Consider the following 27,768-nt stretch of genomic DNA (forward strand, 5'->3'; position numbering starts at 1 on the left):
GCAAAATTTATATATAAATATATTTGAACGAAATCGAACTTCTTAATTTCGACGAATCAGATGCCACGGTTACATTGCAATGGTAAGAAAACCTATTCGGTTGAGTCCTGGAATACATTGTACGTAAATACCAAATTTGAACGAAATCTCTAAACATCGATCAGTCAGCTCTGCAGCTGCCGCCTTCCGTTGTCATGAAAAGTGTTTTCACTAAGTTTGTACCGTTTATCACAACTTTTCATGTAGCAGCTGCGTGATTTATAGGCATCGGAAACTGTCAGAATAATAACATCTCAAAGTGGTTGCTATGACTACTTGTTACAATTTGTCACATATCTGTGCCCGTGAGACAGGGTGTCATAAGGTGAAAGTAGAGCAGTTATAGAAATCAGAATAACGATCTTCTTGCAAGTTCAAAAATGTCACATTATGTTTGTTTTATAACTTAAATGAGAACCTAATTTGTCATTTTTAAATTCGCAACATATGACAACAACCCTCACGAGATTCACACTGAGTTGTCATACTTTTGAAACGGAGAATTGACGTCATTACAAAATTCCAATAAATTTAAGAAAATGCAAACTTTGTAAAATAGAATGTGTTGAAACCGAGTACCACTTCCTGCTTATTTGTTCCAACTATGTCAAGTAACGGCAACTATATCTCAAAGCAAAGTTCTATTGTCAACCTAACGTTCATAGATTTAATATGCTTCTGTCATCACCAGAGGTCTAGCAATCCCTGGCGATGGTTACACGAGGTAGCACCGAGGTCCTTAAACGAGACCAACCTCCCCTTGCTAGCGGGAGTACTGGAGCTAACAGAATTGTGCTTTCTAAAAATAAAAAAACACACGAGCAAACTACATACCGAACCCATATTTAAGATGTAGGAAACAAAATGAAGGGCTGCACAGAAGCTACCCAAAGGTACCATTAAACGTTTACCAGATACAATAAGTAAGGTGGCAAAAATTACCATAAGTACATGATAAATATGTACATAGTACATAGTACTTTTAACGAATCAAATTCACGTGTTATCACATGTGACAAAGAAAGGTGAAGACGCGTTATCTTAAGATGGTAACTTTAGCACTAACTTAGCATAGCATGCTTTTTCAGCGATTGAAACAAATCGACACTACCCAGATCACAATGTCTGTGACGAGTCTAACCTGTCTTGTTTAGGAGTTGTATTTTGAGGATGGACTAGAGCGTTATTAAACGTACATCAGTATAAACCATATGTTGTGTCGATAAATGAGGGTAAGGGCTGGTACATGGATGCTGATAGACCAATCACTCTATGACAGTAATGGCCCTTGGCTGACCATGCAAGTCGTAGAGTGGTGTCCTACCTTGACCATGATGGCGTGGAATGACAATATGTTAGATAACTTTAGTTAACCAAGAACGCGGTTACGACATGGTGGAGTCTGTGAGTTTCTTCTTGGCCAAAAGATTTAAGATGATTCCATTCTTATGTGTTCCTATTGTCGTTTGGTCCCTTCATTTCCATCCTCCACCCAGAATTATGTTTGACAATATGGGTCTCTTTTCAGGAGTATGGCTATGTTATGTCCAGTCCTTCTCTCAGAAGGACTAGTTCGGCTTGTAATGTCTCTTACAGATGATTCCGTTGACCGTCCTGTCCCATCTCGTGTCGTCTCTGTTACGCTTTTTACTAATTCCACCGATTTAACACTCAACCGCTGTTCCAGCCACTCCAGCCAACCCTTTCTCTCCAGTACCCTTCTCCCCTATACATGAGCAGGATTTAGACTTATACTCTTTAGCCAGGGTCTTTTGCATCCTTCTGGTCGCCCTGATATTTCCTGGTAAGGTTCGTCGTCAATAGACAGCAGTCAACCCCACCCACTTCAACTTCGATGCCAGTGCATTTCATAGGTAGAGACGTCTCATGCTGCGGACTGTCTTGACCGTTTCCTATATTTTAGAAACTTTACACAGTAGAACGATTAACAGAAAGTTTATGTTTTTCCTCAGTTTTTAAAGGACTCGTCGTATCACTGGTAAAAAGACCTTAAACAATCGGTCGGGGACGAAATCATCATTTTTGATGGGGTATAAATATTGTTTAAGGACAAATATGCAGACCAATGGACCCTTTTAGAAATGTCTGTGGGTCGTAGATTATCCCTTACGGAAACCATAGATGCATATTTGGCAGACTTGACCGAGACGACTAGCCTTTAAGGTAAGACGGATATGGACTTGATGGACGCATTTGTTCAGGGACTGGCTTACAACACTCGGCAACAGGTGAAAATGAAACAGCCCAATGCTCTTCACGAAGCAGGTTCGGTTGGAGGGCTTGCTCGATCGATAGTACCTCAAGTACCAGAGAGTAGGGACGTTAAGCTGGCAGTCGATACTCTAACGGGAACAGATTGCTGCCCTCACGGCGAAATTGGCCTCGTCGTCGTCCGACATACATGTACCTTTCACACCCTTCAGAACCAGTATCCCCATCCCTGGAGACAATACCCTCAGTACCCACTCGGTCGTGGCGACCACTACGAAATCAATTTCAGTCGTATCTGGACCCACGGAGACAGCGGATCATCGCAGGACAGAACATGTGTTACAGATGCGGTGGTAAGTATGAATTAATTCACTCACAGAAAATTGGACATTTCCCAGGAGTATGCATTGCTAGGATCCAATCAGGTTGACCACCAACCACATGACAATTAGAGTCACGACCGCGCAGGTACTTTGACCACTGTGCTGAACAAACTATTGACCATACTAGTTTGAAGTCACCAGCTTCCATTTCTCCATTTGACAGTAGCCCTAAATCTATAGTTTTTCAGGCCACGTCTAAAACAGGCCTACTATTGATGTTTATTTTGGACAACAGGTAGTTTCACTTATTGATGATTCAGGCGCTGCTTTTAGTGTTTTAAGTCTGGATGTTTTCAATGACCTAGGTCTGAACGAAATCCCTATTCTCAAGTCAGATGTGACATCTCTTCAAGGGATATGTCCAAATGTAGCGCCAGTATTAGAACAAGTTTAACTTCCCATCAAAATTTGTAATTTTCAAATAGAACATCGTTTTCAAATTGTTGCAGATTTAGTGTTTCCCATAATTTAGGCTTAGATTTCCCGATACAGCAAAGTGTAATGTCATACTTTCACTATTCAAAATGGTTCAATGGGTAAATGGTACCATGATACCGCCTGTTGCTGGTCAACAAACAGTGACCACTGAGCCAAAAATGATAATGATGATGATGATGATGATGAATATGTAGATATTGATGCACACTCGCTGACCAGCACACCTGTCCTCCCCAATCAAAAACAATAAATGAACAATAACAATTACTCCACTCCACGTTCACAGTTAACAGAGTATCGTTCACAACTTGTCATGTTTGCCGCATGTTCCTATTTGTTCGGTACTGCTATGAACCGTGCAGAACATGATCTCGATACGACTGTACTACACACATCAGCAGACTTGTATGATGCCAGTACAAGCAGCTATCCTCTTACTGTAATATCAGACTCCAAAGGTGATTACTCAAAAGCAAAAAGGCAAAATTACGATTCCAGTTCACCGCCACATTTTACCTACAAACCACGTCGTTGTCATGATCATAGAGTTCCACGCGAAACGGCTGAAAGGGTTTGTCAACTCTAACGGTGGGCCAACCGACCCACTCCCAGTTGTTGCTACAGACAGTCCAATTACTCCGTTTCAATTTGACAAATCTGATACTTAGACGGGCATGACAACCCCTGTGTCAAAGAAATTAATCCCAGGCAGGCACAAAATGCCAACCTTTGTTCAAGGAAAGATGACGTTTTCATAGAAAAGTCCAGCGCATACACTAGTCAAGCCAACAAGATTCACTGGATGTTTTACTGTACAGAAGGCCACATTACACGATGCCGAAATCGGCATGAGAACTATGTTCTCAAATATTCACATATTGTTATATTAGTTGTTATATTTCGTTTCCTTTTCAGTTCAGACACTGCAGACTTTGTGTTGGAGACGGCTCTCTCTAATACTGATTTTTACATGTGTTTTATTTCAGGTTTATAATAACATGATGCTCTATAGTGAGTGAATGAGTTTGGTTGTAACAGTATTACAGTTATTTCGCGGCGTGTCAGCTTAATGTGGGGGGAAAGATCGAAGTGATGCAGGTCTCAGACGATTACCTCTTCGGTGAAACCCACGAGCACGGGTATGGTGCTGACAAACCTAGAAACATAATCGGGGCGAACCAGGATCCGAAACCACAATCATAGGTTTCTGGCGTGCCCAAGGGACGCAACCCTGCACATGAAACATAGTTGTACTTGATACGGTCCACCACCTTGAACCAGTGAAGGGTAGAGTAATACAGACTATTGTTAACTTTTGACTGGCCCAGCCATGCGGTACAAACCAAAGGCGTTGATGACATTGAACATCAATGGAAAGATTCTGATATAATACATTATCTCCAAGTTCAGGCTTCGCGCTCTGTTAACCACTGATTACAACGTGTATCTCTCGTTCAGGCATGACCATCTCGCTCTTGCCATGCTTCCTTGTTCAGAGAACGCCCCTCACTTTTTCATCGCACTCGTATGAACCCCAAGACCGGAGTAGCTCAATTCCCACTTATTCATTAAATCCCATATTTGGATAAATCACTTGACATCATTTATGCTACATTCTTATTGTCTTCTATCATAAAAATGGTTAAACTATGTAAACTATGGTTCTAATGTACTCAAAAGAACCACTAATTATAATAACGACAGTACGTTATTAGCTTATATGCAGCATATATACTCAACAACAAAAGTCCCTGTGACACCAATATTTTGGTGTATTTTTCAAACAAGTTAAGTTTGGTTTTCAATATTGTAGTACATGTATGGAATCAAGTCACAAAAAAGCATCTGCTACAGAAAAGCATGCATTCCATGCAAACGTTGACTTTTAAGCAAGCCCCATGCATTTCACTACCCAAGAATTGGTATAAAACATATGCGTTAACGGGATTCCATATGCATTGTTTAGCATCGTGCTGACAACAACCACTCAGAAAAACAACAAAATTACGCAATTATTCAACATTACGAAATGCCACGCCTGTCCGAAAATGAGCGTCTGCGAGCCATTGGTATGCTTGAAGCAGGATCGAGTCAACGTGATGTTGCAAGACAATTTGACGTCCACAGAAACACCATTTGGTGTTTATGGCAACGTTGGCAACAGACGAATGCAGTCAGAGACCATCCTTGGAGTGGCAGGCCACGCGTAACCACTAATCGACAAGACAACTGGATTCAAAAACACGCCTACGAAATCGATTCCAGCCAGCAACAGTGACTGCAAGAAGCAACCCTGGCCTTTGACGAATATCTTCACAAACCGTACGTCGTCGCCTCAGATGTGCAGGGATTTCCCCAGAAGCCCCGCCAGACGTCCCATCTTGACAGGAAACCAACGTCAAGTACGTCTACAATGGTCCAGACAGCGTCTACGCTGGACGGCCATGCAGTGGGAACAAGTTCTATTCACCGACGAGCCTCGTTTTCACCTCAGCCACAACGATGGACGGACTCGAGTGTATCGACGTCGAAGTGAACGTTACGTCAATCATTGTGTCATGGAAGAGGATCGGTTCGGGTGCGACAGCGTTATGGTATGTGGGGGGATTACAGCAAGACAGAGGACCCGTTTGCTGGTGGTAGAGGGAAATCTCAATGGACAGCGCTACCGCGACGAGATCATCGGCCCTGTTGTTCTATCGTTTTTGCGTCGTCATGGCCGAGGCATTACCTTTCAACATGACAACGCCCGGCCTCATATTGCTCGTTTTGTTCAGGATTCTCTTCAACAAAACGTCATCCCCTGGCCGGCTCGCTCACCTAACGTCTCACCAATCGTGCACATGTGGGATGAGATGGATCGGCGCCTTCGACGTCAGCCACGTGTTCCACAGACACTCCAGGAACTTCGAAACATGCTCCAGCAGATATGGACAGATATCCCACAGGACGCCTGGTCCATTCCATGAGACGAAGATGTGTTGCTTGCATCGCAACCAGAGGTGAACACACACGCTATTGATTTGTTAATTGACATTTTGGCATGTTCATGGTTTTTTTTATGAAATCACGCATTTTCTGAAGTCAGTATGGCAAATTAAACCATTTGAACACTTACATGAGTCTTTTATCTGTTGCAAACCGAAATTGTTTATTCAGATTTGGCAAAAAACATAACTTTGCATTAAATCTTGTTCAATATCACAGGAACTTTTGTTGTTCAGTATATATAGCAATTGACCGAGACAAAAAACAAAACAAAAAAACACAAAAAAAAACGTATTTTGTTGTATTGTCTTTGTGGAGCAATCACTCTAATCCAACTGGGTAATATCATCCATATGCATCTACTGTTTGTATATATATTTACAAATGTACATGCAGATTTACATAACTTATTAACATTAACAAATATGAAGTTAAAAGTTAAGACATTAAAGTAAATCCTTATCGTCTTACCACAGTTGGCGCATTGTCGCCTCGCAATAAAAAGTATTATAAGAGGATAAAAGATCTCAGGTTGGCCTTTCCGTCATGTGTGTCAGTTTATTTACATCCAAGGCTGCATAACATAGCATACTGAGGTTAACAGAACATAATTATGTACACTGGCAATCTATAGCGTCTATTAGAAAGCCTTAAGGAACCAATTGACAGAGTTGTCTCCCCGGACAACTCTACACTTCCGTCTCGTATAGTCCAAACGAAACATGACAGATGCATGCGTGTTTATGCACAGCAACCACTTTATTCTTTTTATCGACGTTTCCCATCATTAAATGTCCCGTATTGAGTTCATGCACATACATGCCAATATGTTTACAAAAGGTTGGTTTGATTTTTTGATGTACAAAAATAATAATATTATGACCACCCTGACTTCAATATTTGCTGGCAACAAACCAACGTTCTCCACAAACATAAATCACTGGAAAAAGGGAAACTGCCAGAAACAGAATATAAAGAAAGAAGCCACCCATTCACAGAGAACAATGCCAACTAAAAATTACAAAATATCATTTCTATGTTATTTGAAATAATAATTAGAAAATCTTTCTTATCATCATGACCATGAGAGTTATACATCATCAAATACTGAAATTCATTGTAAATAATTTCCATCATAATGGTGGAATTACATAAATGTGTAGTTGGGAATGAAGTCAAACAATTTGTGAGCTACACGTCAACTATGACAACCAGGGAAATGTATTTGTCTTTGTTCAGGCTACCCAACATGGCTAATGGTACTAAACATTTCTTTAAACACAAGGTAAGCGAATAAAGAATTAACTGTGAACATAAGCTGTAAATAATAGAAGGGGGCAATATGTTAGGGGCATATGGGGGTCTCAGGATGAAAATGGTGTGACTTTGTAGTTCCAACTTTTTTTCTTTTTTTTTAAGAAGTACATGTAGTAAGAAGAAGTTTATTCGGGGACTCTGGATTCTTTTCAGAATGCAATTTTCTAACATACCACTAAATAACAGGATATTGGAAATGAATAAAGATCGCCGTGTTGTCTCACTGTAGATAGGCGTTGTGATATTAACAATCACTGTATGTGTCCATGAAGGCAGGATCTCATTTATGTTTGTGATTTTTACAAGTGACCAATGAGCATTCTGAATATTGGTGCTTGGGGATACCAAAGTTACCAGTTTATTATTAGTGGAAATTGGCAGTGAATACTTAACCCAATTTAGATCGGATGTCTTCATGATTTATAATCCGTTCTTTCTCTGTGGAAATCACCCAACCAGTTCATGAATTCTATGTCAAAGACGACCAGACTTGGCTAATATCCGTGTTCATCTGTGACAAATTCCAGCTAGTGACATTTTAGTGAACTTCACAAATGACGATGGATTTAAATATTCATAGTATCATAGTTTATCCAATTGTAAATAAAACGGTAAAATACATTATCAATATATTCAAAGTGCATTATGTTTTCACATCAACATGGTTGTTATATCCTAACTTTAATTTAAAACTTTAACTCATTTGTCATGTGTGTCCTCACATAACGTGATGAGGAACATGTTGATCATTTCACATTCAGTTTCTGTTTCCTTTTGTGGCGGGAAGTGCTTTCAAACTGCAAACATAATAACACAAGTAATTGAATATCTTGTTACTGTAAATTTGTGCATGCATTCTGTCTGATGGTTGCCAATTGCAAAAGGAGCAACAAGCGTTAAATACGTTGTCAATCAATAGTACTGTTTCCCACATTTTCCATTAGTGTACCTCTACAGGAACAGCCCAAGAGAAGGGACCAGAAAAGCAGCGGCAGAAACTCACACATTAATTAACAGTAACATGTGATGAAACAGTTCTTTAGTGGACATTAAAAGGTTGTCACAGTAATGTGTTTAAGAGTCTCTGTTATCTTGTAAAAACAAAACATGTTTGAGACAAGAAAATACATTAAAATATCACATTCATTGAGTAAACGTGGCCGGAGATTAGCTGTGTAATGGATCATTTTGTTGTTTTAAGCTGTAATTTTGGCAGACAAACAGACATATACTTTATTTAAGTCTAACGTTATGTACAGCTCCTTCTTCTTTTCTTCTATGATAAAAACAGGTTAAAACATTTACAAATGTACACAGCCAGAGACTAGCATCTACAGTATGAAACAATACTTTTCTTCTCATAAGAAAATACAAATATCTGTTTAAAATATGGACGTATAAAATTCATCAAATCTATAAGACACTAGATATACATTTCCGTTCAATGTTCCTTGAAATATCCGACTCCCGTCAAATTGGGACTTAATACTTATGTATGGCGAACCCTTGCGCCAGTTAGGTGGTGACTGCATCTCAATACCTGGATATGTCTGCACACAGATTTTGACAAAGGCGTCAAATTCACTTGATTCATCCTTATTTTTTTCACTTCTCTTGTAAACACGTAAAGCAGTCTTACTGAGAGGATGGAGGTTTATGGAATAACTTTTCTGACCATTTGATACTCGATATTTCCACGTGTGATGAACGTATGTTAACATGAAAACCATCTGAACAAAATAACGTTACCTAATTGCATGACAAATCATATATTTAAAACTTGGTATTTCAAATGCTTTTTAAGACAACACCTTTGTATGAAAGTTGAAAATAACTTACCTTGACCAAGGGCATGATATCCCGCGGAGTCTGTCCCTGAATGTAATGTGTGAGATGTTTTTCGTACCTGGGCTATGTTTATCGGTAACTAACACTTTAAAACAAAACTGTAGAAACTCCGGTGGGTTCTACCAGCAGGAGAGTACATCTGCCAACATCATCACTGATTTTCAGTAATCAATTCGTATAATTTTCGTCACTATTTTGACCAATGGAATCGGATCCAATCCAAGAATCATCCTAATTAAGATCATTGGATCGTGACAAATGTTTCAGAGCTGCAACAAATTGGTCTTTCCACGAACATGAAGCTGCCTAATATAACTGAAATACTGTTCAATAAAAGCGACAAAACCTTTCCGTATTCACAATAAATATCTGCCAAAACAAGTGTCGATTGTACGAATCCTACTATATCATTGGCATTTGTTTATGAATCACTATCAAATAGTGATCATTAAATTTTCGTTGTTTCATCGTAATTCCTGCTTTCCGATTAGCTGAATTGGTCACGAGTTTTTGCCTTCATTTCCAAATGAATGTAAAAAAGTAAGCCACGCCCGCCGAAATGGACGACTTTTCTTGCAACGGAATGCCGGGGAATCCCATTATTACAGTCGATGGAATTCCCTTTCTGCTCACATGTATGAGCATGCACAGCTCAGTTAACTAAAGTTTGAAATGTATAAAATACAACTGAAACTTTTTATAGACCGATCATTAATTAACGAGATAAAACTTGAAAGTCTGATTTAGATGCATCTCTCATGATCTCCTTATTGATTTTGGTGCAGCTCTCATGATCTCCTTATTGATTCAGGTGCAGCTCTCATGATCTCCTTATTGATTCAGGTGCAGCTCTCATGATCTCCTTATTGATTTTGGTGTAGCTCTCATGATCTCCTTATTGATTTATGTGCAGTTCTCATTATCTCCTTATTGATTCAGGTGCAGCTCTCATGATCTCCTTATTGATTTTGGTGCATCTCTCATGATCTCCTTATTGATTCAGGTGCAGCTCTCATGATCTTATTGATTCAGGTGCATCTCTCATGATCTCCTTATTGATTTTGGTGCATCTCTCATGATCTCCTTATTGATTTTGGTGCATCTCTCATGATCTCCTTATTGATTCAGGTGCAGCTCTCATGATCTCCTTATTGATTCAGGTGCAGCTCTCATGATCTCCTTATTGATTCAGGTGCAGCTCTCATGATCTTATTGATTCAGGTGCAGCTCTCATGATCTCCTTATTGATTTTGGTGCATCTCTCATGATCTCCTTATTGATTCAGGTGCAGCTCTCATGATCTCCTTATTGATTCAGGTGCAGCTCTCATGATCTCCTTATTGATTCAGGTGCAGCTCTCATGATCTCCTTATTGATTTTGGTGCATCTCTCATGATCTCCTTATTGATTCAGGTGCAGCTCTCATGATCTTATTGATTCAGGTGCATCTCTCATGATCTCCTTATTGATTTTGGTGCATCTCTCATGATCTCCTTATTGATTCAGGTGCAGCTCTCATGATCTTATTGATTCAGGTGCATCTCTCATGATCTCCTTATTGATTTTGGTGCATCTCTCATGATCTCCTTATTGATTTTGGTGCATCTCTCATGATCTCCTTATTGATTAAGGTGCAGCTCTCATGATCTCCTTATTGATTCAGGTGCAGCTCTCATGATCTCCTTATTGATTCAGGTGCAGCTCTCATGATCTTATTGATTCAGGTGCAGCTCTCATGATCTCCTTATTGATTTTGGTGCATCTCTCATGATCTCCTTATTGATTCAGGTGCAGCTCTCATGATCTCCTTATTGATTCAGGTGCAGCTCTCATGATCTCCTTATTGATTCAGGTGCAGCTCTCATGATCTCCTTATTGATTTTGGTGCATCTCTCATGATCTCCTTATTGATTCAGGTGCAGCTCTCATGATCTTATTGATTCAGGTGCATCTCTCATGATCTCCTTATTGATTTTGGTGCATCTCTCATGATCTCCTTATTGATTCAGGTGCAGCTCTCATGATCTTATTGATTCAGGTGCATCTCTCATGATCTCCTTATTGATTCAGGTGCAGCTCTCATGATCTCCTTATTGATTCAGGTAGACAATGTGGAATCCAAAGAGAAGACAGAATCTATCAATTTCGTATAATGTAGAAGTTCTGTTGTTCACACATATGTTCCCCAAATAGCCATGACTGAGTATAGCATTCGCTATAAAAGACAGCTGCACGCTGAGAGTTCCATTCAACAGGAAGCTGAACTATGACTACGGCCGAGAGAAAATCAGTCCTGCGTGTCATGGTTGTTGGAGTGGCTGGTGTGGGCAAACGAGCTGTCGTCGAGGACTTCATTGAGATGAGAGCGGATCTTGGTGAAAAAACGACTTCCTTTGAACACGGACATAAATGGACCATACAAGACTGTGAGGTAACGTTTCATATCGTTGACGTATCACCAGACACTGTTTCTGACAAAGCTTTGAAAAGACAGATACGGGCCTGTGACGCTTTCATTCTGATGCACTTAGTAGAGGAAAAGAAGTCTTTTGAAATATTGCCTCTCATCAAGGATGTCATCCTCAAAGAGAAAGGCATGGAAACAGATTTGCCAGTGTTTGTGGTCGGACATAGAGTGGACTTTAAGGAACTGGTGGTGGAGTCCAAGATAGCTTCGACGGTGGTCTGGGACTGGATGATGAACTATAGGGAACTCTTTGAAGGTAACCAGAAGCACAACAGCAAACTATTTGGAGACATTATGGAGAGGTGGTTTGGTACTTCCTTGGTGGCAAACACACAAGAAAGAAAACAGAAGCCTAAAAAATCATTCTTCCAAAGATTGTTTAAAAACTTGAAACTTCGATAAATATTCTCGAGAACCTGGACATTATATACCTGATTGAACGAAAATATTTTGAATGTGACTGGAATGTGATGAAAATGGTATTCTATCCATTTTGATAATGCAGTGCACCGAAAGACTGTAAGTGTTCACTGTTCCAAAATCATTTGTAAATTAAACCTTCTATGTTTGTATATATCCTAGCGATTAAACCTAATCCTTTGAAATGAGTTGGGTGTTAAATTTTTGTGTGACTAGCAAAGATCCTGGCATTGACGAGATATGACATCCCTATTTCAGCAAGATGTGAGGTGAGTTGAAATAGGGTTTAACGTCGCGTCACGTCAAGATTATTGCACTTATATAGCGACGTGCATGTGGCTGTGTGGCTGCTTGTACTAGTCCGGACTGATCCCGATTTATAGTGCTAGCTCACTTAGATACCATGCCGCAGTTTAACATGAATACCCCACGCAGACATAGTATACTGACTCCGAGCCGACCAGTTGCAGGCCCTCTATACCGAGCGCCGGACAGGGTAACAACAAGTACCATTTTTTAACGTCTTTTGGTATGACGCAGCCGGGGATAGAACCCCGGACCTTCCGCTCTCTGGGCAGACGCTCTACCACAAGAACACGGATGCGGTCATTTCAGCAATTCATTGACAATCGCAAACACGCACGATCTTAGAATAACAGAGTAAATCTCTCCAGAGTAAAATCACACAATACAATGGTCAGGGTCTTTTCTCACAAAGCGATGGAAGGGATATGATTATTGTAACCTGCAAATTGTAGCTGGGACAATACTAGTCGAGTTACAATCATTGGTCAGATGTGAACTCTATACACTCTATTCAGCACAAATAGACATTTGACATTATTATAGGATGTTTTAACACGTTATCAGTTATCAGTTATCACCTTAACAGTTATCGCGAACACAAATTATCAGTGAGTGAATTAATATTTAACGTCACATGGGCAGTATCTCAGCCATATAGTAACGAGAACAAACTGAAAGCTAAAAGGACAGTAAAACATTAGCATGATATAACAGATTGATACAAACTAAACAATTCAAACACTAAAACTTCTAACCAACATATATACATCAACTTTACATTTTATACTATTTAAATACGAGCTTTATACCACCAGTGACTAAAGCCAGACATAGATATTCCAGGCGAAAAACCAATTGATTTGTGTCAGATTTTTTAAATTTTAAAGAGTAAGAGTAAATTCTACTTCCGACCAGACTTTTTGCCAAGGAGGAGAAGACAAAAGCCGATAAGGAGTAATAAGATCTTAATTAATATTATCAGCTTTAATGTGGGGTTCAATCCGAATTTCAAGTGAGGGAACCAGCTTTAATCTACTTTGAAACAACTCAGGTTTGAAAACACAGGTGTAGGCAAGGTTTAATGTGTTAGAATTTAATTTAGTAACATAGTGAAGGAATAACTTGATACGACGGTGCTGCAAAGAAGGTTTATCAGCTTCTACATGCAGGCTATCAAGTGGAGACGTTCTAAATGCGCCACGACACAGCCTTAGTCCCTGATGATGTATGGAATCTCATTTCTCTCAATTGGAGACGTTCTTAAAACATGTGTAGCAGGGTTGAGAATAATGTTATTTGAAGTTATTTGGTGGTGGATTTTAATTTCAACATGATTAATTTAGTATTTCCAAGATAAATGAATATTCCCCACAACCCAAATAAGGGCCCCCAGTCCATAGAGAGCCTCATAGTTATTGTAAGGTGTCATTTCTAAACAAGAAGTGTGTCCTCACATTTGATTGGCTACAAGTTTCTGTAAACCAAGTAGAACCAGTTTGATTGGTTTGGCAATGCACATGCTACATGCATGATAACTTGGCTGGGGACATCAGGAGTGGGAACACGTATTCCTTCTTGCTGGGTTTGTGAAAAACACACTTCAGGTTAGTTTAGTTTGTTTTAGAAAAGTTGTTATATAAAAAAGTGTAAAATGTGGATAAAAATTTATCACTGTACTTCCACCTCCTAACATTAATAATAGAGACTCACTAATTCAGTGGAAATGCAGAGGTCTGAGGACCAATCTTACTGAAATTCAATTATTGGTACAATATTTTAAACCATCAGCAATTTGTCTTCAGGAGACATATCTCAAACAATCAAATACATTTGACTTCCATCAGTACAGTTCATATAATTCATTTTCTCCTCAGGGTGTTAAAGCCACTGGAGCATCTTCCATCCTGGTGCGACAGGGTGTGATTCACAGTCCTGTTTCCATTGATACCAATCTCCAAGCTATTGCACATAGCATTTACTGTGTGCTCTCTATATATTCCTCCCACCTCTACTCTTCAGCGTTCTGATATACAATCTTCTAAAGGGAAGCTCCTTGAGGAATTTATTTCCGTTAATAACGTATGTTTTTTTAATAATGGTTAATATAAATATTTACATCCTGCTACTAGGACGTATTCTGCGTTAGATCTCTTGCTATCAGATTCTTACTTGTTAAATGAATTTACTTGGTCGGTTCATGATGATTTGTGTGGAAGCGACCATTTCCCATTTCCTGAAAACTAAGAACCCATCTGACGTTCCGCCCTCATCACGGTGGAATTTTAATAAGGCCAACTGGTCTTTGTTTCAAAACCTCAAAACCTCTGTACTGTTAACACGTAACATTCTCAAGAATGCTCCTGACCATATTAAGTTGTTCTCGGAACAACTGAATGAAACTGCTGATGAAACGTAAACAAAGTCCTCTGCAGACCCACACATACAAAAAACATTGTTTGATAATACATGCAAACAAGCTAGAAAGATTAGGGAAAAGGCTGAAAAATATCTTTGCCGAAACCCTACTGTTCATAATTTCATGTTAAAATTACAAATGCTAAAGCACAACATACTTTTAAATAGAATTGACGTGTGTCATGGAGAAATTATGTCTCAAGGATCAATTCCAGGACACGTATGTCCAAGGTATGGAATATGATTCAGAAGATTAAAGGAACATGTTCCAAATCTAGGATTCACCATCTCAAAGATGGTGATCAGAAACTAACAACTAAAATACCAGAAACAAGAGGAAAAGAAAAGTATTAATTTTACCTCAGATACTGGTGAAGATTTTATTGAAGTGTTTTCACTCCATGAGCTACATACTGCCCTTGACCAAGCTCATGATACTGCGACATGTGATGACAATATACACTATCAGCTCCTGAAGCATTTGCCTTAGACATGTTTTGAGACACTTTTAGACTTTTTTTATCAGACTTGGACTTCAGGGAACTTTCCTCCATCATGGCATAATGCCACTGTAATCCCCATACCTAAACCTGGACGGGAGTATTCTGACTCAAAGTATAGACTAATATCATTAACTAGCTGTGTTTGTAAAACTATGGAATGGATTGTAAATAATCGTTTCATATGGTACCTGGAAACCAACAACCTCATTACAAATATTCAATGTGGTTTCCGTAAAAGCAGAAGTACCATTGATCATCTGGTACGTTTAGAATCGTATGTAAAAAATGCCATTGTCAACAAACAACATGCTGTTTCGATCTTTTTAGTTCTTTAACAAGCATACGATACAACGTGGAAGCATAAAATTCTTAAAGATTTACATAACTTTGGATTGAGAGGTCGTTTACCTCAGTTTGTATCCAAGTTTTTAACAGGCAGTTTCAAGTCAGTGTGGGTCATACCCTGTCTGACCATTATGATCAGGATCAGGGTGTCCCACAGGGTAGTATTTTATCTGTCACTTTATTTAGCATATAAAGATCAATAGCCTTTCCAAAATTTTAAATGACTCACTTTTTCTGGATGACTTCAATATTTCAATATTTCATGTTGTGACAAAAATATGCATGCTATAGAAAGACAACTACAGTTATGTCTTAATGAAATTCAGAAATGGTCAGACGAAAATGGCTATAAATTTTCAAAAGCCAAGACCAACTGTATTAATGTACAAGTACAAGTACCATCACATCGATCCTAATCGATGCTCATGATATCAATCGCTGGATTTATTGGTCCAGACTCGATTATTTACAGACCGTGGTCATATAGCTGTAATATTGCTGAGAGCGACGCTAAACAAAAACAAACAAAAAAACCAATCAACAAGTATCATAAAGATCCCGAACTATTTTGAGACAGCAATCCTATCAAAGTTGTAGAGGAAGCCATGTTCCTGGGTCTCATTTTTGACTTTTCAGACACATATCAAATATCTTAAGACTAAATGTCTGAAGGCTCTAGACTTGATGAAAGTAGTTGTAAGGAAGAAAGTGGGGTGGAGATAAGAAAACCATCCTTCACTTGTATAGATCCCTGATCCGGTATTAATTGGATTATGGTTCCATTGGTTATGGTGGAGCCTGCAGAAGTAATTTAGAGAAATGAGATTCCATACATCATCAGGGACTAAGGCTGTGTCGTGGCGCATTTAGAAACGTCTCCACTTGATAGGCTACATGTACAAGCTGATGAACCTTCTTTGCAGCACCGTCGTATCAAGTTATCCCTTCAGTATGTTACAAAATTGCACTCTAACCCATTAAACCCTGCCCACTCCTGTGTTTTCAAACCTGCTTATGAAGAGTTATTTCAAAGTAAATTAAAGCTGGTTCCACCACTCGGAATTCGGATTAAACCCCACATTAAAGCTGATAATATTAATTTAGATCTTATTTCTCCTTATCGGCTTTTGTCTTCCCCTCCTAGGTAAATAGTTCCCGGCCGGAAGTAGATCTTACTCTTAATCAATTTAAAAAATCTGACACAAATCAATTGGTTTTTCAACAGGAATATCTACAAGTGAGAGTAAACTATGACTCACATATTTACAGATGGATCCAAGGACGGTGACAAAGTGCCACTGTCGTTGGATCAAAAAGTATATCTTTCTGCAAACCAAACTGTAGCTCAATTTTTCACTGCTGAAGCAAAGGCTATTCTGACTACCTTGGAATATGTTCAACATCAATCAAAATGTAAACAATTTTTCATCTATTCAGATTCCCTGTCATGCCTTCAGGCACTAAAACATGTATCTTCCACTCATCCATATCTTCTTGACATTTTAGAGTTGTATAATGATCTTTCTACTGGCCAGTACGACATCGTTTTTTGTTGGTTACCGAGTCATGTCGGCATAATCGGAAACACAAAAGCTGGGCTACAGCTAAAGCAACTCTGGACAAATATGTGTCCCACCTTTTGATACCGTACTCTGATATTTAACCTCATATCAGAAATTATATCTGGCAGTTAATGCAGACAAGGTGGAATACCCAGTTAAGTACAAACAAACTTCACGAGATGAAACCAACTATAGGTTATACTTACTTAGGTTGCCAGTGATTCTGCAACGATTCTGCATTGGCCACAGTCGTTACACTCATATTTATTGAAAGGTGAAGATCCTCCATTTTTCATCCCTTGTGATGGGAGAATCACTGTCAATCACCTTTTACGTGACTGTGTAGAGTTTTCTCTCACATGTGGTACTTTTTATCAAGTTTCAAATTCAAGGGATATTTTTATCAAAGTCAATTCTCATTTAATAATATATTTTTAGGTAATAGAACTATTAAGAAATAGGACTGATCAATAGCTTTTGAATAATTGATAACTTATGATATTCTGGTTGTGGAATTTAATGGGGTTGAAGTACAGTAAAATCATTGTCCCCTGATAGTGACACATAAATCCTCATTACATGTAAGTTCATTGCAGAGAACTAGAATTTTAATACACTTAATATTTGGATTGTGTCTTAATGTATGGCTAGTATTGTCTACAACTATCAGTGACTAGAGTTGTGACTTAAATCCTGTTGGGGATTCATGCAGGTAACTAAAGCACTGTAAGTCCCCATGGTCCCCAGTAAGGTGGCCTGGTTTGAGTCACTGGTGGTATATAGCTTGTAGTTTAATTATATAAAATTAAAGTTGATGTATATATGTTAGTTAGAAGTTTAAGTGTTTGAGTTTGTTAGTTTTTATCAATCTGTGATATCACGCTAATGTTTTACTGTCCTTTGTGACAGGTATTTAGCTTTCAATTTGTTCTCGACACCAAATGGCTGAGACACTCACTCACTCACTCACTCACTCACTCAGATGAAAAGGAATTTATATGCCTGTGTTTTGTTTGATAAACCAGAATGAGTATTGAAAGCCATGTTGGAAGAAAATATTTTACCACCCAAGCTCACCCACCAACCATAGAGTGTCAACGAGGACGGTGCCACAGTGGCTGCAACACCAGGGTTGTAGAGGTGTTAATATTCCTGAAATAAAGACATGAAAAGACGTTAATAAAAGGAAAAATGTCAGGCCGGTTCGGCCCATGGCATTTTCATATATAAACACCGAATTCAGTGGTCCATATCACCAGATTGGCCCGTGAGCCACCGCCTTCTGGCATAGGATTCAAGGAAAAATATAAATTTGCATCAATAACGTTATCATATTCCATGATGAACAAATTATGTTCTTTCATATTTCTAAATAAAAGTTTTCCGTGCACAGGCCATGGCATGACCAGCCGATTGCTAGAATCGGGTCAATTCTACCACCCATCTAATTGAAGTAAGGGTCAAAGTGGTGTGTTGGGCAAAAGGATCACTGGCTCCAGTGCCCTCAAGTACCAGACTCCCGTCCTCGACCTCACGGGGCAAGTCTGGTTAGAGAACTTCTTCTCTCCGGTTGTTTCTAGATAATTGTAAGTTAGTAATAAAAGGATCGATGCCATAGAGATGACGACCTTATAAGGATGATGCCAATCTCTGCTGCCATTTTGTTTTAGCATGGATCATACTGTCGCTGCCTAATTTTGCATGAGATGGTAAAATTGTCTCATCCTGACTCATCAAATTCAAGGTGCAGGGAAAGTTGACATTTAGGCAGTTGAAGTCTTCCCTCTCGTCATACAGTCTTGTGGAGAGTGTCACTCTGAATCTGTCTGCATAGATCTAAATACAAAACAGATGAGGCAGTCTCATTAATCTCCTTTCTTTCTGGTTTAGGTCTTTCAATTAGTGGAAGAGTATTATGTGGATGAGTGGATGTCTACTTCCTGGCTAAGTAATTTTACATACCTGTTCTCAATGAGTAAGTCCAGCATTTTACATATTGTTTTCTAAGTAAACTTCAGTTGACATTTGCTTTCACCTATAACAAATTGTCCTGAACCTCTTAAGATAGATATATAACTGTATCTATGGTTAATAAAAGCGACAAAACCCTTTAGACATTCATAAGAAATGTCTGCTAAAAGCAGGGTCGATGGTACGATTCCGACAATACCATGAGCAGGTGTATATTAAAGATTATTAAATAGAGATAATTCTTTGTGTTCGCGATAACTGTTAAGGTGATAACTGGTAACGTGTTAAAACATCCTTTAATAATGTCAAATGTCTCTTTGTGCTGAACAGAGAGTACAGAGTTCACATCTGACCAGTGATTGTACCTCGACTAGCATTGTCCCAGCTACAATTTGCAGGTTACAATAATCATATCCGTTCCATCGCTTTGTGAGACGAGACCCTGGCCATTGTATTGTGTGATTTTACTCTGGAGAGATTTACTCTGTTATTCTAGGATCGTACTGGTTTGCAATTGTCTTGCTGTCAATCAATTTCTGGTTTGTGGTGTTCTTGCTGAAATAGTGATGTCATATCTTGTTAATGCCAGAATATTTGCTAGTCACAAAACAAATTAACACCCAACTCATTCACAGCATTAGGTTTAATCACACGAATATATACAAACATAGGTTTAATTTACAAATGATTTTGGAACAGTGAACACTTACAGTCTTTCGGTGCACTGCATTACGAAAATGGAAAGCATACCATTTTCATCACATTCCAGTCACATTCCAAATATTTTCGTTCAATCAGGTATATAATGTCCAGGTTCTCGAGAATATTTATCGAAGTTTCAAGTTTTTAAACAATCTTTGGAAGAATGATTTTTTAGGCTTCTGTTTTCTTTCTTGTGTGTTTGCCACCAAGGAAGTACCAAACCACCTTTCCATAATGTCTCCAAATAGTTTGCTGTTGTGCTTCTGGTTACCTTCAAAGAGTTCCCTATAGTTCATCATCCAGTCCCAGACCACCGTCGAAGCTATCTTGGACTCCACCACCAGTTCCTTAAAGTCCACTCTATGTCCGACCACAAACACTGGCAAATCTGTTTCCATGCCTTTCTCTTTGAGGATGACATCCTTGATGAGAGGCAATACCTCAAAAGACTTCTTTTCCTCTACTAAGTGCATCAGAATGAAAGCGTCACAGGCCCGTATCTGTCTTTTCAAAGCTTTGTCAGAAACAGTGTCTGGTGATACGTCAACGATATGAAACGTTACCTCACAGTCTTGTATGGTCCATTTATGTCCGTGTTCAAAGGAAGTCGTTTTTTCACCAAGATCCGCTCTCATCTCAATGAAGTCCTCGACGACAGCTCGTTTGCCCACACCAGGCACTCCAACAACCAAGACGCGCAGGACTGATTTTCTCTCGGCCGTAGTCATCCTTCAGCTTCCTGTTGAATGGAACTCTCAGTGTGCTTCAGTCTTTTATAGCGAATGCTGTACTTAGTCATGGCTATTTGGAGAACATACGTGTTAATATGATTGAACGTCTTGTGATAGAACTTCAATACACAACACAATCCATCTTGAGTCATCATGTTCATGTGAAAATATGGTCAGGCCCTATAGATGAGTGGATAAAACAAATTGTGTTACAAGGAAGAAACTTAGTAATAAATAATAATGAATTCTAGAGGAGTACCAGGGCACTCTGGTGTCATCATTGCTGTGAACCTCAGCAGTGACAGATGATTAGTTTGAACCTGCAATAAATCAATTAACATGTATCCTTAATGCTATCTTATCCACCCCATTTGGTTAGATATCTGCGCCTGAATTGACAGGATGTGCTGGCGCGGGAGGGCATTACCAATCATGACAGGGTTTCAGGCATCCGGATGATGAAAAGATCGCACAAGACTTGAATGCCACTGGGACGGCCTAGGTGTAAATAAGTTGCTTGAACCTAGTTGTTTCCCATACGTGAAAGTGTATTTGATAACCATCAAATAGCCAGTTCCATCAGTTGCATATTTAGATCTATACATAAAGATTTAGAGGGCCAAAACACTCTCCACAAGACGGTATGACAAGGTGGGTGTCTTCAGCTTCCCTTTATGACTAAAATTCCTGCAACTCCAGTCCATGGTGTCTACATTTCACAACTTTCGAGGTACAATCGAAAATGTTCTTTCTACCAAGATTTCGATCAGCGTCATACAACTCTTGCTCAGATGTACTTACGATCAAGGTTACAACATTCAAGGTCTAAATAAAGTTTTCAAAAAGTTGTATGTTAGACAGTGGAGGACATTTCCAAATTTGACGCATCAGTGACAAAAATGTAAAATGCAATATGCCCTATTTTGAGTTGTACCATATGTTGCTGTGTTTGTTCAGGTCTACAATTGACTTGTCGTTGCATGTTTTGTGATGGCTGCCACCGGTGGGGCACGATAAACTCACATTATTGCGAACACCTGGTATCATCACTTTTTTTTATAGTGAATCATCAACACATTCTCATGATATCGTCAGAATAGTACAATGGACTATTTTTTTGGCTGAGATTTCTCATAAATGGTTTTGTCACTTTTATTCAGTGAAATGTGGTAAAACGATTAAAAAATGGCTTCTAAATGGCAAAATGATTGGAGCGAATATTGTCTTTGTCAAGTATTTCATCGTAACATATTATGAACAGTACAGAGCAACCTGATTTCACAACAAGATTGCCACAACTGTTACATTATTTCAAGCTTTGAGTGAGTGAGTATGGTATTGCGCCGCTTTTAGCAATACTCCAGCAATATCACTGCAGTGGACACCAGAAATGGGCTTCACACATTGTACTCATGAAGGGAAGCGAACCTGGGCTTTCAGTGTGACGAGGGAACACTTTAACCACTAGGCTACCCAACTGCCCCTTCATGCTTTGAAGCTAGCACTATAAATCGGCATCAGTCCGGACTAGTACAAGCAGCCACACACAACCCAATTTCACCTCACCACACCTATATGAGTGTGGAGTGGCGAAGTCGGTGACGTAGCATCAGCGTCTGTGACTGTGTCCTCGAAGTCAAGGTCGTCAGGGTCAAAGGAATTCGAAGTGTCCTCGTAGTTGTGTATTTGAGGCTGGTTGGTCGGTTCGTCATGAATTGTGAATGTGCATTGACGACCTGGTGGCGTCATTAGCTGTATAACAATAGGAAAACAAATTACCAAGTGTTTCCTGCCGACTTCCAAATTGAAACAATAAGTTATACTAGAAATACGTACGCAATTCAATGTGAAACCAACAAACAACAAAGGAATGGTACACAATGAACAATTGTATTACCAAATGAACTAGATTTGAAAATCAATACAAATTACCGCACAGCAATTACAATGGCAGTAAAACAGTAAAACAGTGTGGCAAAACATTCTATAAAAGCAGTGGTAATAAAATTCCCCTACCAGAAACATTGGTCAAGTTTCCAATATAAGCCTAGACTGTATATCCAGGGGGAAAACAATTATCTTCAAACGACCGATGGTCTTGATGTAATGTGAAATGCAATATGCACGTCCTTGCCCCTTTATATAGTTTAGGTATCGCCCAGAAGGTTCTACACAATACTGGACTCTTCTAAATCATGATTCGAGATTACACTTAGTGGGGCGATTAAGGTTGGATTTTAGTCAAAATTGTGCACTTTGGGTTAAAAGCACCAAACTTGGCACACTTATACCTTGAACCATTTCGAACATTTCTGGATATGGATCAACCTCAGCAGTGCCACCTGGTGGTAATATATCCAGGATGGCCGCCAAAATGGTTAAAATCTCTTATGACGTCAATTTATAAAAGCCCATGATTCTAGATTACACTGGATTAAAAAGACGTCTAAATATAGTAACCTCCGCACCACTGCATAAATTAGATAGTACATTTCAAACAATTATTGCCAAACCACAAAGCTATTAACTTCTACTAAATCTCAGTAACAGTAACTATTTAATGCATTTACAACATTGTTTAAAATACATCATACAGCCTATAACACCTTTAACTTGGTCGCACTCAGCAATATTCCAGCCACATGATGGCGGTCTGTAAATAATAGTCCCGTAGTTGACATAATGAACATCGATCTACGCAATTGGGATACGATGAAATGCATCATCCAAGTCACCCTACCACCAAATCCCGTTAGTCGCCTCTTAGGACAAGCATGGGTTGCTGAAGACCAATTGTACACCGGATCTTGTACGGGATTCCAAAGCTCCACAAAAATATCCCTACACAAAGAATAAACAAACAAAAATAATCTCCCGAAGCTCCAAAACAAGTTTGTTTGTTTGTTTGTTTTTTTCTCTGTCTGGGGATTTTGTAATGAAACTTTGGATTTATCCCTCAGAGGCTATGTTATTGCCACACTCCTTCACATACAGGAGACCATTTCATTGCGTGTAGTAGGTAGATTGTCACACCTTTCAAAACTCCAACAAGAACAGGACAGGTTGGGTATTTTCACGTTTTAATGAAATTTCCTTTAAAAACATTGCCGTACCTGTAAAAGCAAACAAAACCATCTTTCAGATTGACAATAGCCAAGAAATAAAGAACCAATTATCATAATAAGGGGGATTATCTGGAATTCAAATACACGACTATGGAATGTCACCCGTGCCCGAGACGAACGAATTGATCATTTGTGAATTCACACATCATTTAGTCTGATAACTGCCGTGACCTATTATATAAATAGGAAACAAATATGAACACCACCTTAACAAAAGCAGCATCTCCAACAGGTTTGGAACAATCAACCAATCAAGGCATAATGATTTGATTTGTTCAGGATCGCGTGAATCGCCCTGAATATGACATCTCTAACCTCCCATGGATTAACTCAACAACTGCCTAACCCACCAATAACACTGGGAAATACACAGGACATGGACTACTAGTATTCAAGCCAGCTGAACATATCAGGATCTCAGAGTCAGGGCAGTGTTGATTCGAATAGTACTAGCTGGGTCAAGACATTGTTTGATCAGATGCGACACCTGACTAGCATGGTACACTATGTACTGCAGAAGGTGCAGCGGGTAGACAGCATTGATGATAAACTCACAATGATAGATGGTAAACTGACCTCGTTTGAAAATACCCTGAGGCAGACCATCACAAGGGTAGTTAAACTTGAGACTTGTGTCAAAAATTGTGTCTCAGCAAGCTCAGAACTTAATTCTGAAAGCACTAAAGAACGAAAGCGGCTGACAGAGCATACTGACTACACTTCGTCGGAATGTGCTAGAATCGGTAGGGATGAGGATGGTATATAGTACGATGTAGACTCCCTGTACCAACAACAGAGGGATGTGAAAGAGGCTGGAGTGGATCTCAAAGTGAGATCAATGAGAGACGACCTCCTATTTCATGGCATACCGGAGATGATTGGCGAAGAGCCGAAAGATATCATAAAGGACTTCGTGAAGCGGGAGATGAAGCGTAACACAGAGATTAACTTTGTGAGAGTTCATAGAATGGGACCACGAAATGAAAACAGATCCCGTAGGATAGTGGCTAAGTTCACTAATTCTGATGAGAGATGGAACGTTCTAACCAGTGCTAGGAACCTCAAGGACACAAAGTTTGGCATTAGTGAACAGTTCCCACCTGAAATTGTTGAACGGAGACGAGAGCTAAACGCAGAGGACTTAAGGCAAGTCTAGCTGTTGATAGACTGTTTATTAGCAATAGAAGGTGTTTCCCTGGCGAGAATCCGTTCGAAGATTCGGGACAGTCTATGTGGTCACTCAGATCTTCGTATGCCAATGTTCTCGAATATTCGCGAGATAAACAACCATGATGCGACGCGACGAATCGAAAGGGGATCGTGATCTCTAGGCATACAATGAACGTAGGCCTAAACACTGCCAATTAAAATGACAATGTAAATATTTCGCTAAATGTTGTGCGTGAAGACCATTGCTATGTGTATGTTTCAAATAACAATAAGGGGTCACCCATCAACAAAAAAGCATGTGAATCATATTGTGACGATATTCGTGTACATGCAGAATATGATATGATATACCAACAGAGCAGCGTGACAGTGTGTATGAGCCCTCGCACACAGACGCTTTCATATCACGTAACGGTGAGGGTTCTCATTTTAAACTGATTTACTTAAATGTGTGTGGTTTGAAATCGAGATTACTTATTCCTGAATTAACTAATTTTATTTCAAACTATGAAATGTTATGACTAAAAAATGGTATGCTTTATTGTTGAAACAAAACTAGATGAATTTGATTGTATTGACATTCCTGGATATGCAATGTTTTATAAACATAGAATTACAAGTACTGGTAGAAAATCAGGCGGTATAGCCGTTGCTATGAAGCATGAATATGTACAGCATTTCCAAAGAATAGCCGAATCCTCGGAATATGCTATATGGTTTCTCGCTTCCCATGAAATAGTAGATGTACCCTGTAATGGAGATATAAATATTGGTATCTCATATATCCCACCAGAGGGTTCGCTATATTACTCTGACGAAACATTTCCAAAGCTGCATATTGAAATCTCGTGTAAATTGTCAGTAGATTGCGACAATAGTATTTTTATCATTGGTGACTTCAATGCAAGGACACGTACTTTGTCAGATTTTAGGACAACAAACTCAAGCTCTATCACGAAGATATATTCCTTAACGATTTAGTTGACTATGTGGATGATGTTGAAAGACTAAAATGCACCTTTACCCAGTGATTCATGTCTTTGGTAAAAAACACTAATATAATAGCAAGTAAGAATTGAATCAAGTAACTTTTTATTGCTGTTAGTTTCGATGCTCACGCCACGTATGTCACTTTCCTGTATATTCTGGAAGGCAGGAATTTCCTTCCTCAGTTCAAGCAACTTTAGACCATAAGGAAAAATGTATTCAGGCGAAATTCATCTATCTTAATTTTCCAAGAGACATATTTTAGGGATAGATCCTCAGTTCCAATTTCTCACTATTTAACAATGACGAGGTTATTCACTCATTAGAGAGCTGAGTTAATTAACTCTCAAGTTTTACCTGATCCCAGCCGGCTAAATTGGCTGTCTATACAGTTTGCCGATTTTTGACAGAGAGTTAATTAAGCTATGTATTGTAATGCAGTTGCAGTTGCCGTTATAAAGTTGCTTAGCTAATCAGCTTGTGTATTTGATCTCGTGTATTACTCAGTGATCATTGTCAGTGTCATCTGGGGTGTTGATTCTTTAGATGGCTTCTCCTTTGTTACATTTAGCTGATACGTTTATGTACGTAATACGTTATCTATTTAATCATTTTATTTCCAAAACATATAGACCACAGGTCTTTGTGTACAAAAGCTGAGTACAGACAGGTTTGAAACATTCAGTTTCGCATTTCTTACTTCCTTTGCATAATATAGATATTTTGCTTTATCATATAATGGGTAGGTTTCTCGGCAGGATAAAGCCAACGGATAAAAACGATATCCGTTGGGGTCATATGCGGATAGAGATGCAAATACCAAAGGTCAAGTAGGACTACTTTCACTGTTTATGAACAAACATGGCGTCGCCCTCGTCATTCGGCGATCGAGTCAGAATTAACAATCGTGAATCTGGATAAACTACAGGGATAATTGCTATCATTATCAAACGAACAGTCTAATATACTGAAAATCAGTGTCTAACCGTGACGTAGCTAAGGCATTTTATAAGTTTTGGCAACTTTGGAGATATAAATTTTGGAACAATTTTGCGAGGGCACGAGGCCTAGCCAAGCGGGATCAGTAGCCATATCTATGTAGACCTCTGTGGCTTGAAACCTTCTCCACAAATCAAAATGGTTGGATTCGGCCGAAATATGTTTGAACTGTTACCTTGTTTCGATTTGTCGCTGTGTGTACATCTGACTACACTTCTTAACGTTATGAAAGGACAGACCGACTGTCATCAACGTCTGACCGTGGCCATGACTCATAGACTAGGGTTAGAGTAGCTTCCCTTTGACAAAGGGCAGTTACTCTAGCGGACAGACCGATGGAGTGCCACGAAAGGCAATTAAAAACAACTGTTGTTTTGCGTATAAGTTGCTTCGCCACTGTATATGAAACAGATTTCAGTTAGAACTATATTCGCTACTGTCACAGTCCTACACACACATCACTTACCCTGTGACGTAATAAATATTAATGCGCGCATTCCAGGAAAACTCGCAATGTTTCGGTAATGTTTGTGAGAGAGGGAAAGCTATTTTGAAGCACAGAATTAAAGAATGACATTATATGATAAAGAAGTTATCACGCTTGTGTGTTTGGGAATGGTAAATATCCTGTATTAGGAATAAACACTATGTATTTAGCTCGCCAAGGCTCGCTAAATACAATGTTTATTCCTAATGCAGGATATTTACCATCCCCAAACACACTCGCGTGATAACCTCTATAGATTTGTAATGATATATGTATCTGGTGATGACAGAAGCATATTAAATCTATGAACGTTAGGTTGACAATAGAACTTTG

At 39.1% G+C, this 27,768-nt stretch overlaps 2 protein-coding genes and 2 pseudogenes across 2 annotated transcripts; 3 read left to right on the forward strand and 1 right to left on the reverse strand.

Moving 5' to 3' along the window:
• The first annotated feature begins 903 nt into the window (after positions 1 to 903).
• Positions 904 to 11,112, forward strand: LOC139476968 (uncharacterized; annotated as a pseudogene).
• Positions 11,113 to 11,511: 399 nt separating this feature from the next.
• Positions 11,512 to 12,114, forward strand: LOC139476969 (ras-related protein Ral-B-like). The gene has a single exon (XM_071259516.1). The coding sequence runs from the start codon at positions 11,512 to 11,514 to the stop codon at positions 12,112 to 12,114; it is 603 nt and encodes a 200-aa protein (XP_071115617.1).
• A 7,947-nt stretch (positions 12,115 to 20,061) lies between these two features.
• LOC139476970 (ras-related protein Ral-B-like) lies at positions 20,062 to 20,664 on the reverse strand. The gene has a single exon (XM_071259517.1). The coding sequence runs from the start codon at positions 20,662 to 20,664 to the stop codon at positions 20,062 to 20,064; it is 603 nt and encodes a 200-aa protein (XP_071115618.1).
• Positions 20,665 to 24,207: 3,543 nt separating this feature from the next.
• LOC139476971 (uncharacterized) lies at positions 24,208 to 25,085 on the forward strand (annotated as a pseudogene).
• Positions 25,086 to 27,768: the final 2,683 nt, after the last annotated feature.

This window comes from Haliotis cracherodii, unplaced genomic scaffold (genome assembly GCF_022045235.1).
Source record: "Haliotis cracherodii isolate W230 unplaced genomic scaffold, xgHalCrac1.p SCAF_30, whole genome shotgun sequence".
NCBI lineage: Eukaryota > Metazoa > Mollusca > Gastropoda > Lepetellida > Haliotidae > Haliotis > Haliotis cracherodii.

What these genes read in the sequence shown, in the direction of transcription:
- LOC139476969 (XM_071259516.1), top strand. Translation starts at nt 11,512, where the DNA reads ATGACTACGGCCGAGAGAAAATCAGTCCTGCGTGTCATGGTTGTTGGA.
- LOC139476970 (XM_071259517.1), bottom strand. Translation starts at nt 20,664, where the DNA reads ATGACTACGGCCGAGAGAAAATCAGTCCTGCGCGTCTTGGTTGTTGGA.